This window comes from Cavia porcellus, unplaced genomic scaffold, assembly GCF_034190915.1.
Source record: "Cavia porcellus strain 051 isolate PalLab524CR breed Dunkin Hartley unplaced genomic scaffold, mCavPor4.1 scaffold_6, whole genome shotgun sequence".
Lineage (NCBI taxonomy): Eukaryota > Metazoa > Chordata > Mammalia > Rodentia > Caviidae > Cavia > Cavia porcellus.
In genome coordinates, this window is record NW_026947489.1 from 21,925,570 (window position 1) to 21,939,700 (window position 14,131).

The 14,131-nt window shown below is 56.9% G+C and overlaps 1 protein-coding gene across 4 annotated transcripts in view; it reads left to right on the forward strand.

Moving 5' to 3' along the window:
- The window catches only part of Znf710 (zinc finger protein 710), a 61,837-nt gene extending 47,840 nt beyond the window's left edge, over positions 1 to 13,997 (forward strand). For all 4 annotated transcript variants that reach the window (XM_063250048.1, XM_063250049.1, XM_063250050.1 and 1 more), the window contains 4 exons: positions 3,054 to 4,542; positions 7,864 to 8,055; positions 8,343 to 8,517; positions 11,853 to 13,997. In XM_063250048.1, the coding sequence (XP_063106118.1) occupies positions 3,082 to 4,542; positions 7,864 to 8,055; positions 8,343 to 8,517; positions 11,853 to 12,022 (1,998 nt within the window). In that variant the 5' untranslated portion in view covers positions 3,054 to 3,081 and the 3' untranslated portion in view covers positions 12,023 to 13,997. The remainder of the gene's footprint in view (positions 1 to 3,053; positions 4,543 to 7,863; positions 8,056 to 8,342; positions 8,518 to 11,852) is intronic.
- Positions 13,998 to 14,131: the final 134 nt, after the last annotated feature.

The window sequence follows — 14,131 nt, forward strand, 5'->3', positions numbered from 1 at the left end:
AGTCACAGTGTACTGCATCTTCAGCAGCTTTTGGACAGTCTCCCTGGTGCCAGGAGTGGGTCAAAGCAGATCCCAGTGTCACCAGGGCCTGTTAGTTCAAAATGGCTCTTGTCCTACCAACCAGACCAGGCTTTAGGGCCACCTCTCCCCAGAGCAGGAGGCTAGAGGCAGAAAGTGGAGAATGAGAGCCGACACCCTGCATTTTGAGGAGAGGGGATCCTGCACCACAGGCAAGTAAGCAAGGGTAACACACATGCCATGTTTCAAGTTGGCTTTGTGCCCATTTTATACATGAGAACACTGCGGCCTGAGGGTCCAGGGGACTTGCCAAGGGTCACAGGGCTGACATCAGTGATTATGAGAACTGTGGTGCAATGGAGAAGCAGGAAAAGCAGTAAGTGAGAGAGACAGGCTGGGTCTGAAACTGGGGTGGGAAAGTCTGGTGGGTCCCTCCCCAGGGCTGGCCTGGCCTGCTGTGACACTGAGACCTGGGAAGTAGGGCAGTCCTGGCTTCTGGTGTCCCCTCCCCTTCCCTGCTTTTGTTTCTTGGCGTCCACAGTGTCAGCCTCTGTCTCTCCCTCCCTCTCTCCTTCCCTCAGCTCAGGCTCCCCTGCCCCTCCCCCTCCCCTCCCTCTATGGCTTCCCTTCCCCCAGACCCACTCTCAACACATCCACACCAGCCAACTCTGTCTCTCCCTGTCTATAGCATTTGCACGAGGACTCCAGCGGCGGGGAGCTGAGGGACACCTGGTGTACTTGTCTAGGGTATGGAGGGCCCAAGGCCCTTTCAGAATCTTTTGCTCTGATCCCATAGCCCAGGTGGTAAAGGCCTTGTCCTAAGAAGGGAAAGGCCCCGGGGCCCTGGGCAGGTGGTTGAGGGGCCTGGGGGCACCTGGCAGGCTCTGCTCGGGCCCTGGGCAGCCCACTGGGCATGAAGCAGAAGAAGGGCTGCAGCTGTGCAAAGGAGCCGTGGCACAGGGAGAGGGCCCAGGCCTGGCCCGAGGGGACAGGATGCTTCTGCTGTTGCTGCCGTGCAGTGCCCAGGGAGTGACGGGAGGGTGCAGGTCAGAGTCCCTGTCCTCTTCTCTTGACTTGGTGGACACACGCACACACAACCTGCACCTGCCTGGTACAGGGTGGCGTGAGTGCAGGGCTCAGGCAAGCGTCTGTCCCCTTGAAAAGAAGTAGCACCTGCTGGGCAGGTGGACCTGGAGCTCCAGGTCCTGATTTGAGCTCAGAATCCAGCCCCAAGCACAGGCTCGCTTCCGTGCTCAGTTCCTCTCCTCTGCGCCAGTCCTGCCTTTAGGGAAGTCTAGAAAAAATGCTGAGCACATTGTTTGCTCAAAGCCACAGCAGACACATGAGGGCTGCTGTGTCAGAGGCGCTGCGTGACAGGAGGTGGTGACAGGAGGCGGCTGTACTCCCCAGCCTGCTCAGGAAATGGGCAACAGTGGGCACAGCCGATCCCCGCTGGGGGCTGGCGGGGCCCCTCACTCACCTTGCCGTCTCCGTGCACAGGGCCTGCTCCGCGGCACTTGTGGCCCCAGCGCTGAGCACAGAGCTCTTGTGCCACAATCATCCAAAGCTCTGCTCCAGGCCATCTCAGGGACTCTTCATCCTGGGTTAGGACTGTGATGAGCTGAGTCCCTTCAGCCCCCATGTGACCTCTGGAGCCCACACACCTTTAACCTGGGTGGGAGCCTCACCCCATTCTTTAGATGGGGAAACTGAGGTGCAGAAGTGATGCTGAAGTGACTGCTCAGTCACTTGTGAGTAAGTGAGCTGGGACATGAGGCCAGACCGACTGCAGATTCCTTGTCTCGTGCCCTTTCTAGCAGCTGGCATACGGTGTGTGTGTGTGTGTGTGTAAATCCTTTTCTAGATGGACGCTAAGCTGCAAAAGTTCTCTGCCCCACCTGAGACCCCACTGCAAGCTTGATGGTGTAATCTTCAGGCCCTGTTCCAAGGAAACCAAATTCCTGTCCTGTGTATTTTTAGGTGGCCGCAGGAAGGGGAAGCTGACGGCGGGTGGTGCCCCTGGCCTGGGCTGGTTTCCTCAGGAAGGGCTGCTGGCTGCGTGTGCCAGCCCTGCAGTCCAGGGGCACCCTGCAGCTCCTTGTCTTCCTCTGTGTGAGCCGGGCACTGAGCCAGGCAGGCCTGGGGACCCAGGGACCTAGGGCCCATTGGAGGTTCCACATGTCCCACGCAGATGGCTGGTACATCATAGTCCTGGGGAGCCCAGGGTGAGCTGCGGCAGGCTCACCCCTCTGGGAGGGCCAGGGGGCAAGGGAGTGATTGGAACCCAGGGCCTTCACACTGAGCTGCTTGGAATCCTTCTGCTGGGGTTGGAACCTGAGCAGGTGGGCACGGTTTCCTAGCACCTGTGAGATCAGAGGCCTAGTGCAAGAGCCCAGGGTCCCAAGCATGGTGGCCACTAGGGAGCCAGATATGTAAATTTAGATATTGAAATATGTGACACTGAGCTGGTCCTCAACACCTAATTTACTGTTTTGTGTTGTCCTATATTTACTCTGTGTGTGTGTGTGTGTGTGTGTGTGTGTGTGTGTGTGTATCTTCCCATTCACACAGCCCAGGTGCCAGCCATGGTGACACTTGTTTAACCCCCTCCCTCGCAGCACAGACCCCGGTCTGTGCAAAGCTGATAGCCTTGGCAGTGTGGCCAGTGGGACCCCAGTGTGCTGGAATGAGCGGGGGCATAGCACATTTGAGTGGGGGGTTAACTAGTTTTTACAATCACAGAATGGTTGTTTTTGTGTTTTCAATCTGATATCTGAGAACAGCTTTAGGGGGCCTATTCAAGAGCCACTGAAGCCACTGAAGCCACCCTCCGTATTCTATTGTACAGTTGGGAAAGACTGAGGCAGGAGGGACGTGGCTCACCCAGACACCCACAGGACGGAGGAGACAGGCACATGGAGATGTCATTGCTCCCTGTAATTACATGTGCATCCCGTTCCCAAGAGCAAAGTGGCAAGGCCAGACACAGCCTGCATTAGCCCAGCAGCACTAACACTCCTCCTTCTCCTCCGCAGCGATGCCCTCCTAGCCAGCCGCCGAGGAATGGAGGGCTTCATGGACTCAGGGACACAGACGGACGCCGTGGTGGTGCTGTCCTTGGCCCAGGCTGCAGTGCTGGGCCTGGTCTCAGAAAATGAGCTCTTTGGAGCCACCATAAGCGCCGAAGCCTTCTACCCAGACCTAGGGCCTGAGCTGTCCGGGGCAGCCATCGGGGAACCCCGGCCACCCGGGCCCAGTGTCTACCAGCTGGCCTGCAATGGACAGGCCTTGGAGGAGCCAGTGGAGGAGGAGGTGCTGGAGGTGGAGGCGGCCTTTGAGAAGCACACCCGGCGGAAGACACGGCCGCCCGTGCGACTGGTGCCCAAGGTGAAGTTTGAGAAGGCGGAGGAGGAGGAAGAGCAGGAGGTCTATGAGGTCTCTGTGACTGGGGATGACAAGGGTGCAGGACCCCCCGAGGCCCCTGCTGAGGTAGCCAGGGCTGGCTGCGAGGCCCTGGTGCAGAGCAGCGCTGTCAAGATGATCGACCTCAGCACCTTCAGCCGCAAGCCCCGGACTCTCCGGCACCTGCCTCGAGCCCCAAGGCCAGAGCTGGACGTGGCCCCCTATGACCCTCACTTCCCAGACCCAGCCCGGGACAGCTTCTCTGAGCCCAGTGTGGCGCTGCCTGGGCCGGAGGCCTTGCCAGCAGAGTGTGGTTTTGAGCCACCTCACATGGCCCCCCTGAGCGATCCCAAGGTCCCCACCATGACCTCCCCGGAACCTGTAAAGCCGGAGCAGGGCTTTGTGTGGCAGGAAGCGGGTGAGTTTGAGGTGGACGCTGCAGGCTCCACCGTGGAGCGCCACAAGAAGGCCCAGCTGGACCGGCTGGACATCAACGTGCAGATCGATGACTCCTACCTGGTGGAGGCGGGCGACCGGCAGAAGCGCTGGCAGTGCCGCATGTGTGAGAAGTCCTACACCTCCAAGTACAACCTGGTGACGCACATCCTCGGCCACAACGGCATCAAGCCCCACTCCTGCCCGCACTGCAGCAAGCTCTTCAAGCAGCCCAGCCACCTGCAGACACACCTGCTCACACACCAGGGTACGCGGCCCCACAAGTGCCAGGTGTGCCACAAGGCCTTCACGCAGACCAGCCACCTCAAGCGCCACATGCTGCTGCACTCCGAGGTCAAGCCCTACAGCTGCCACTTCTGCGGCCGTGGTTTCGCCTACCCCAGTGAGCTCAAGGCCCATGAGGTGAAGCACGAGAGTGGCCGCTGCCACGTCTGTGTTGAGTGCGGCCTGGACTTCTCCACCCTGACCCAGCTCAAGCGCCACCTGGCCTCCCACCAGGGCCCCACCCTCTACCAGTGCCTCGAGTGTGACAAGTCTTTCCACTACCGCAGCCAGCTGCAGAACCACATGCTCAAGCACCAGAATGTGCGGCCCTTCGTGTGCACCGAGTGCGGCATGGAGTTCAGCCAGATCCACCACCTTAAGCAGCACTCACTCACCCATAAGGTAAGGGCCCAACGTGCCACCCTCCTGCTCGCGCTCATCCAGGACCTCAGAGCCCCAGTGGGAGAGTTTATCTGGCATACAAACCAGCAGGTATTGAGCCGGGCGTGTGGCACACTCCTATAATCCCAACACTGGGGAGGCTGAGGCAGGAGGATCACTTTACAAGTTACAAAGTGTAAATTAAAAAATTTTAAAAATTAAAAAAAAAAAGTTACAAAGTGAGCCCAAGGCCAGCCTGAACCACAGTGAGACCGTATCTCAAAAAGACAAAACAAATTAAAACCAGCAGGTGTTTATTGGTAAAGCATGAGCATGGCCAGGCATGGCAGTGCAGCCCTAGTTTTGGCACCCTAGAAGATCAAAGCACAAGTTCAAGCCAACACTTGGCAACTTAGTAATTTAGCAAGATCCTGTCTCAATAAAAAAAAGGGCTGAGGGTGTGGCTTAGTGCAAAATCCTGGGTGAATTCCACTACTACAAAAAAGACGAAAGAGCCAGGGATATAGCTCAGTGGCACAGTACCTGCCTGGCAAGTATGAGGTCATAAAAAGAAAAGGAGTGTGACCCCAAAAAGGAGGAATGGAGGAAGATTTTCCTAGTACAAATTTATCTTGATGAATATTAGAAATAATTGGAATTAGATTCTCTTTTTTGAAACGCTGGGGATCAAACCCGGCTTCACACATGCTACACAAGTGCTCTGCCATTAATCTATATTCCTAGCCCCTTTTTAAATTTTGTTTTGAGATAAAGTCTCAATGAGTCTCCCAAAATGACCTCAATTCAGTCAGGTGCAGTGGCACATAACTATAATCCTAGCACTTAAGAGGCTGAGACAGGAGGATCCTTGGGAGTTGAAGACCAGCCTGGGTTGCAAAGTGAGCTCAAGGTCAACCTGAACTGCATAGTGAGACCCTATCTCAAAAAAGAACAGGAAGCCGGGCGTGGTGGCGCGCACCTGTAGTCCCAGCTACTCGGGAGGCTGAGGTGGGAGGATTGCTTGAGTCCAGGAGTTCTGGGCTGCAGCGTGCTATGCCGATCGGGTGTCCGCACTAAGTTCGGCATCAGTATGGTGACCTCTCGGGAGCAGGGGACCACCAGGTTGCCTAAGGAGGGGTGAACCGGCCCAGGTCGGAAATGGAGCAGGTCAAAACTTTCGTGCTGCTCAGTAGTGGGATCGCGCCTGTGAATAGCCACTGCACTCTAGCCGGGGCAATATAGTGAGACCCTATCTCTTTAAAAAAAAAAAAAAAAAAAAAAAAAAAAACAGGAAAAAAAAAATTGAAGTTCAACTTGAACTACACAGGACCCTGTCTCAATAAATAGTAAAACTTTACTTACTAATTAAAACGAATTATTTTGGAGTTGGACAGCACTTGGAAGGCTGAGACAAGAGGATCGTTGTGAGTTTGAACCCAGTCAGGGTGAAATAGTGAGTTTAAGGCCAGACCCTGTCTTAGAAAAAAAATGTCCCATAAAATGTTGGCAGAACCCCTGCAGAACCCAGGGAACAGTTTGAAAATACACAGTAACCTAACCTGCCATTTTCCAGTGGGGAGGCCTGAGGCCTGAGAGAGGCCAGGACACCACAGGGACATGGGCGACGTGACCAGAAATGCATACCTTGTCTCTCCTCTTCACAAAAGTGCATTGAACATGTGGCTTCCTTTGGAGTAGGCCGATGGATGCATTGGATTGTGAGGAGGGGAGAGAGGGGAGGAAAGCCTTTGAGACAGGGCAGGTGGTTCTGGAGAGCGGCTCAGCGAGGCAGCATGATGTGGAGGGTGGAAGGCTGAGTGGCCCACTTCCGTCCACGTCCCAGACCCAACTTGGACCCATCCCCTACTGCTCCCTCCAGCCACTTGTCCCCCGCCCGTCACCTCCTTGCATCCAGACACGTGGAACAAGGCCTCTCAGGGCCCAGGGGCTCTCTGGCATGCGGCTGGTCTTTCTGCGCTGAGTGTTTGGGGTGTTTCCTCCCTGCGTGTGGCAGCTGTGGTGCTGCCCCAGGTCAGACTTGGGACCTGGCTGTCATTGCAAACATGACAGGAAGTCGGGGGCCAGCAGCCTGCCAGCCCAGCCATCTCCAGCCCTGGGGGTTCCCTCTGCTGGGACAGGGACAGTCTCGCAGGTGTCCCTGCCAGGGCTCCTCCAGTCAGTGGGTGGCAGCTGTCTAAAGTGTGACACTGCACAGCGTCAGTGCTCGATCGTATCTGCAAGGCAGAGTGGAGGAGATGGTTTGTATGCTGCCGTATTTGCCATTTTCTGCTATACTAGAAGACTTCAAAATCCCTTGCAAGAGAGCACAGTACTAAAAGATAAAAATTACCATGGAGAAAACTGAGAGTAAAACTCAAAGGCTAGTAAAACGGAAAACATCCCCAGCATCCACCAAAATCTATACCACGCACATCACGTTCCCACAGATTCCTGGGTGGCAGGGCCCCCTGGTGGCCAAGCTCACATATGACATCTCAAGGATGCCAACATCCTTAAAATGTAGAGTGCTAACCGGGGCTCAACCCCCAGCAGCAGACACATAGTAAAAGATGTACAGCATTTGCACAGCAGCTGCGCCTGGGGACACACATCTGTCCCATCAGGTTCCTCTTCCATTACCTACTTACCAGGGAGGACAGTTCCCAGCCTTGACCCCAACTGTTCCACAGACTGCAGGTGGAGCCACAGTGCTGCCACCCTGGAAAGCCTGAGTGTCTCCCAGCACTGGGGGTCCCCGAGCTGGGAGTGTTAAGAATCACACTGGGGGCACCTGTTGAGATAAAATTTCTTGGACACCACAGGCCCCTCAGCATTAGACTCTGGGGAACTGCCAAGAGGCCACATGGGGACAAGAACTGCAGGTGGCTTTTGTCACCAGGGAGGGTTAGAAGATAGCCCTAGTCCAGTCACTAGATGGGCTTGGAACTGTTGAGAAATCCCGTACAGTGCAGGGAGTTTGTCTCAAGGGGCTGTGGACCAAAAAGACCACCAGGAGGCAGCACTGAATAGGAAAGAAAAACCCCACACGCGTCCTTTGTGGATGGAGTGGGCCAGGGCCATCAGGTGAAGGCCGTGTCCTCGAGACAGCAGGTACAGTGTGCAGGTGGGACCTGCGTGTACACCCACCCTAGTGAGCAGGTGCCGCTACCCTCTGCACCTCTCCCGGAGTGAGTGGCCTGCCTGTGCCCTCCTTGTGGAGATGCCCAGAGGAGACCGTCCCTGCCGTGTCAGTGGACCCTACGACCCTGATGCCTTTCTCCTGGCTGCAGTCACTTCCCCGGGGCTGCCCAGGGGTGGCCTTGACCTCTCCCCTCCCCCCAGGGCGTGAAGGAGTTCAAGTGCGAGGTGTGTGGCCGCGAGTTCACGCTGCAGGCCAACATGAAGCGGCACATGCTGATCCACACCAGCGTCCGGCCCTACCAGTGCCACATCTGCTTCAAGACCTTTGTGCAGAAGCAGACCCTCAAGACCCACATGATTGTACACTCACCTGTGAAGCCATTCAAGTGCAAGGTAGGATGAGCCCTCTGGGGACACCAGGTCCAGCTGGGGTCCTGGACAGATGGCTGCCACCACTGCAGTCACTAAGTCACTTCCGGAGCTCAGAGCAGAGAGGGCCTGGGTCCAGGACTCCAGGTGACAGAGGTCTATGGCATTTCCGATGGCTGCAGCACAGAAAGGACAGCCTGTTTCTTGCTTCTTGAGCCCTGGGGTCACACAGGAAGGACAGCTGAGGTGCCATCTGTCGTGGTGGGCAGGGGCTGGCCGGTACATGGGCTGATGGCACCTGGGCGTTGCAGGTGTGCGGCAAGTCCTTCAACCGCATGTACAACCTGCTGGGCCACATGCACCTGCACGCAGGCAGCAAGCCCTTCAAGTGCCCATACTGCTCCAGCAAGTTCAACCTCAAGGGGAACCTGAGCCGCCACATGAAGGTCAAGCACGGCGTCATGGACATCGGCCTGGACAGCCAAGGTGGGTGGGCTGAGCACCAGGAATTGAGCAGGGCCATCTGAGTGCCACGGCCTCAGGAGCCCCTCATTTGGGGAGAGCCAGGGGGAGGGTGGCCAAGGCCAAGAGCTTCCTGGAGCAGGCTCAGGGCCAGAGGGGACAGCCCCCAAGGGCCAGCCTGATGATGATGGTGGGCATCTATGTCTTCCTTCAGGGGCTCCCTCAGGATCACAAAAACACTAGGAATAAAAGCAGTCACTTTATCTCTCAAGTGCTGTGTCACTAATGGGGTCCTTGCATTGAGGCTAGGTCTGCTGTCTGCAACCTACAGCTGCAGAAGCTGAAGAGCAGAGTTAGGGGACGCAAGCAAGTTCAGAATACACAGCTGACATGGCGCCTGGAAAGATAAGGAGGAGCCCAGTGAGGTCCCCATAGAGGAGCTAGAGACATGTGGAGGGGGGTGAGCTTCCCAGCAGCCAGGACAAAGAGGGTAATAGCCAGTCACTCCTCACAGCATCTGCCAGAGTAAGTGGAACCCACAGACACATGAGGGGCCAAATGTCCTGCCCGCTAGGCAGCTCCAAAGCAGTTTGTCCGGAAACATCCAGTGTCAGCAGAAGCCTGTCCCACAGTGCTGGTCCAAAGTACCAGTGTGCTTCTGCCAGGAGTGCCACTGAACCAACCCGAAGTCTTTGTGGCCTCACAGTGGGCAAGGCCACCTCAGGGTGCAGGGAAAGGAGGGAGCCGAGGGCACTTGGCAAACGTGCCTCATGCCACTGGGGTTTCTGCATGGCAGCTATTGGGCTGCCACGTCCCTGGCCTTGGTGTGGGGGTGGCCAACCAGGCCTTAGCTTGGGGGTGGCCAACCAGAAATGGCCTGGGGGGCCCTGGCAGGAGCAGGTGACTTGTTAGTTTGGGTTTGTTTGTTTTTCAGTAGTTACAGAGAAGGCTTCTGTTGGGTGTGGTGGTGTACATCTATAATTCTACTGCTCAGGAGACTGAGGCAGGAGGTCTTAAGTTCAAGTGAGCCTTGAGACTCAGTCGCAAAAAAAACAAAGCAAAGTAAAACATAGTAACACCTAAAGACCTCTGCAGGCCAAGAGGATCCCGGTCAGCAGTCCTCGGTAGCCCTCTGCTTCTCACAGAGCACATCAGCACTATGCCACTGCTAGGAGCTCTGCCCAGAGCTGCTAATCAAAGAAAGACCCCAAGCCAGGTGTGAGGGTGCACTGCAGTAATCCCAGCACCCTGGGAGACTGAGGCAGGAGGATTATTGCAAGTTTGAGACCAGGCTGGACTCCCAGGTGTGCGCTAGTCCAGCCTTAGCTACATAAGTGAAACCTTGTCTCAAAAAACAAACAAAATAAATAAATTCAACACAGTCTCATCAGATCACCAAGCTGACCGTGCTGGGCTTGAACCTGTGATCTTCCTTCTTCAGCCTCCCACATGGTAAACTCAGAGCAGCCCGAGGGCTTGTTGACACATTGCGGGGTCCACACTGGGAGTTTCAGGTTGAAGAGGTCTGCGTGTCCCACAATTCCCGGGTCTCACCCATGCTGCTGTTGGGCTGCATTTTGAGCCCCTCTGACCTGGCCTGGACCTGACATGTGTTGGTCTCAAATCCCTGCCAGCTGTGATTCACTGGAGGAGTATTTTATTTTTGGTTTTGGAGACAGAGTCTTACTGGGCTTCAGGGTGGCCTTGGGCTCACTTTGTAGCCCAGGCTGGTCTAGAATTTGCAATGATCCGCCTGCCTCAGCCTCCCGAGCACTGAGATTACAGGAGTGCACCACCACGTCCGGCTCTTGGAGGAGTTTTTAAATGCTGATTTGAGTCCAGATCCTAAAGGTTTGGGGCAGCCAAAGAATCTGCATTTGGAACCCCAAGTGCTGAAGTTTGAGAGCTGCTAGTTCAGCCAACCCACTGCATCCAGACCCCTGGAGGGGTGAGCAGACCCTGCCCTCTTACAAATGATGAGCCACCCAGACACTGTCCTAGGTCCCGTTTTCCAGGGGTCATGGAAAAGGTCTCCCTGGGAGGCAGTAACTGAGGACACAGGACCGCAGCCCCCCTGCAGCCACCAGACTGTAGTGTAGAATGGAGCAGAGCCCATGCTGGTGGGGTGGGGCCCTCCCTCCACCCCTCACAGATGGACGCTTGCATAGCAGACCCTCACGCACACCCTGCAAGCTCTCTCTAAGTTGAGGAGGGGAGGTGTGGGCCAGTGTCCTTCCCTGCAGCCAGCGGGACAGGACTGAGATGTGACAGTGGGGACAGGGATCCCAAGGTGGCAGTTTTCCCACAGCACCTCATGGAGCTTGTTTTTAGAGCCCTGGCTGCCTGCCAGCAGCCATCCGGGTCCTGTGGTTCCTGGCTCCCGCCCAGTGCCCCCTCCCCTCAGCCCTCCGAAGTCTTTGGAAGATCCAAGGGCTCCCAGCAGGCATTTCCTGCCTACCCACTGGTCAGAATCAGGCCACATGCTAATTCCTGAGCCACTCCTTAGTGGAGGGTGGGATCAACCATAGACTCTAGGCTCCCAGCCGGAGCTGGTATGCCCACAGGTGACGGTTGTCACAACTTGGGTGACAACTGCCATTTAGTGAATGGGAACTGCATGGCTGCTAGACATCCTGCAGTCATAGAACAGCACAGCAACAAACTCAGTGTCAAGGTTGTAATGCTGTAAGACGTTGTCAGGCCACCCCAAGGGCTGAGGTCTGTTCTCCCAAAACAGCAAACAGGGCAGGAGGAGGAGGAGCCGCAGGACCCTGGGTCCGGTCCCACCCTGACCGCTCTTGGAGTAGTTCTGCCTGGGTTTGTTCCCACTGTGAGGACTCTACAGTCAGATTTCAACGGGATAAAGTGGCAGAGGCCCTGCCTTGTGGTAGCCCACCTTGGGGTGGGGGTCCTGTCTCTGGAGGACCCGGTCCCAGGAGACCACGGGAGGGACGGGCCTAAAGCACCTGAAGGTCAGAGGAGAAACTGCTGCCTCAGCTGCTTGAGGTTCAAACCTGCTGCCACTGAACCTCTCACCCCTCCCAACTGTGGCCTTCGATCTGTGAGGGCGCTATGAGCTCTGGGAAAGGCCCTGCACCTGCTCAGTGAGGGTGTGAGGGAGCCTGACCGGCAGGGGGGCAGGGAGACAGGCTGCAGGAGCTGAGGATGATGAAGGACTCAGAAGGGTCAGTGCAGTGAGACCCTTAGCCCTCAGGGCCAGGGCCACCAGTCTTTTAGGGTCCCTCACCGTCAGCACGGCACCTGCACACATAGCTTGGGGCCCCTAGAACCTTGAGCCCTGAGGGTGCTGGGGGTACCCTAGGACAGTGTCCAGGCCTCACCCTGTCCCTCTCTTGCAGACCCCATAATGGAGCTGGCTGGCCCTGACGCCTCTGAGCTTGATGGCCAGCAGGAGCTGGAGGACTTTGAGGACAACGCCTACCCCTACGGCGGAGTGGACAGCAGTGCGGAGGGGGGTGCGCTGGCTGGGCAGGCCATGAAGGAGATGGCCTACTACAACGTGCTGTAGTGTAGCAGGTGGAGGTGGCAGGCAGCAGTGTGGGGTAAGGCCCGAGCTTCAGGCTACACTCCACAGCCCAGGCCAGGCCACTGCCCCATAGCCTGGCCCGCGTCCCCCTAGTCCTCTGTACCACTAAGGACCTTTAGACCAAATGGAGACTGTACTACTGGCCTCGCCGGAGCTGGGCATCCTGGTGAGGGCAAGGTCACTGAGAGGCCCAGGCCGGGTCTCCCTGACCTGCTGCTGGGGGCGGGAAGGGGCAAGATGCTGGCAGACAGGGCACAGGGCCACCTCAGGCCTGCAGAGCTGCCTCTGGGTCCTGACACTGCAGGGAGAGGTCCTCGAGCCGGGCCTCTTGTCTTCTGGACCAATCCAGGGATCTTTGAGCCACCTGCTGGCCAGCACTGCCCTCCTTACCCTCCCCGGCCCGAAGCCCCACTGCCCACCTGGCCACCCCTCCCAGTCACCAGACAGCCCGGCAGGGCCCTCTGCCTTCTACCTCGGGGCCTGCCTCACACCAAGTCCCGCCACCTCGTAGGGAAGTGGACGCTGCGCCTCCCACCACCCCGAGCCTGTCCTGCAGTCCTGTTTGGAATAAGTGTCCCTAACGTGGATTTCAGCATGTCATCCGGTTCTGAGCTGGGCTGGGTAACACACAGGTCTCCCACCAAACACACCAGGACGCCCTTGGGTCAGGCACACACAAACCAAGGTGTAGCAGGGCAGGGTGTGGTATCCCTGGGGACCAGAGGGGTCCTGCTCAGGGAAGGCCAAGGCCCACCTGTGGGGAAAGAGGGGACCTTAGTCATTGAAATTGGGTTAGCCACAAGTTAGCAGGTTCCTGGGAAGGAGCAGTGTATTTAAAAAGAAAAGTGAAAACCATAGAGGAAAACAAAACAATTTTTGAACAAATGGGGGTATTATGAAGGTAATTTATTATTTTTTCTTTGCAACTCTGTGTCGCCTGTTATCCTTCTGGATGAAGATGCATTTCTTTTTTCACACGTAAGCTTTCTTGTGTGCTGTGCGTGCTTCGTGCCTCCTCAGCCCAGGGCAGCCTGGCCGGGCTCTGGGGATGCAGGCTCTCAGGCCTGGAGGTGCAGCTGAGAGAGCTGGGGCAGCCGCTGGGGACAGCTGGGGCCTCTGCCTGACAGCCCAGGCCACTCACCCACCCACTGCCACCCCCTCCCGGGGCAGTGGAACAGCACATTCAGGAACTCCAGGTGCCCAACTCTGCCACTCGCCTCCCAGCCTCTGTGGGGAGGGGCAGGCAGGGCTGTCCCCACTGGCACAGGTGACACCTGGAGGGACACAGCTGGGCTGTCCCCAAGGCTGTATCCCTCACTGAAGGACCAAGCCAGGCCTTAGGATGATGGATAGACAGGGCTGGGGTAGACATGGTCCCCCAATTGTGGCTCCCCAGACCCCAAACCCCACCCCTCTCCGGCCTCCCAGGTGCCCGCCGAGATGACCCTCAGGTGGCAGTGACTCCTGTGTCACTGTACAAGACATTTTCTCCTGCTGAGCAGAAAGCATCACCCCTGCAAACTACCTCTTCCCACAACGTCTTTCTCCCCTGGTACCAAAAAGAACCCTGTTCCTCCTCTCCCCTGCCAGCGCCTGGGTGTGTCCTGGAAGCTGGACCCTCCTCTCCACCCCTCTCCTCCGGCGCCCTGGCACTGCCCCCGCGAGGCTCCTACTTGAACGACCCTGCCCCGTGCCTCGGACCTAGGCACTGCAAAGGGAGCAGACAGCACACTCCAGTCTAGCGGGGCAGCCTTGGCCCAGCTCCGGCTGCACCCTCCTGGCCTCTCGGGTGACTTGCAGACTCCTGGACAGATTCCATTCTAACTTATTTTCACGTGTAAACGGACCGACCATTTAGAGACCCCACTTGTGCAAAACCCTACTGTGTTTTTATGTTCCTGTTTAAGAGAGAAGTTTACTTAGCAATAATTATAAATAAATGAATATTCTTTAGTGAGGTGACTGCAAGTGCTTCTTTCCATATCTCTCGGGGACCCACACTGGAAGGAAGTCCCTCGAGGCTTCTGGGCCCACCCAGAGCAAAGCCCATCACTCTCCGGGGGCCAGAGACCATTCTGGTGACAGCCGAGC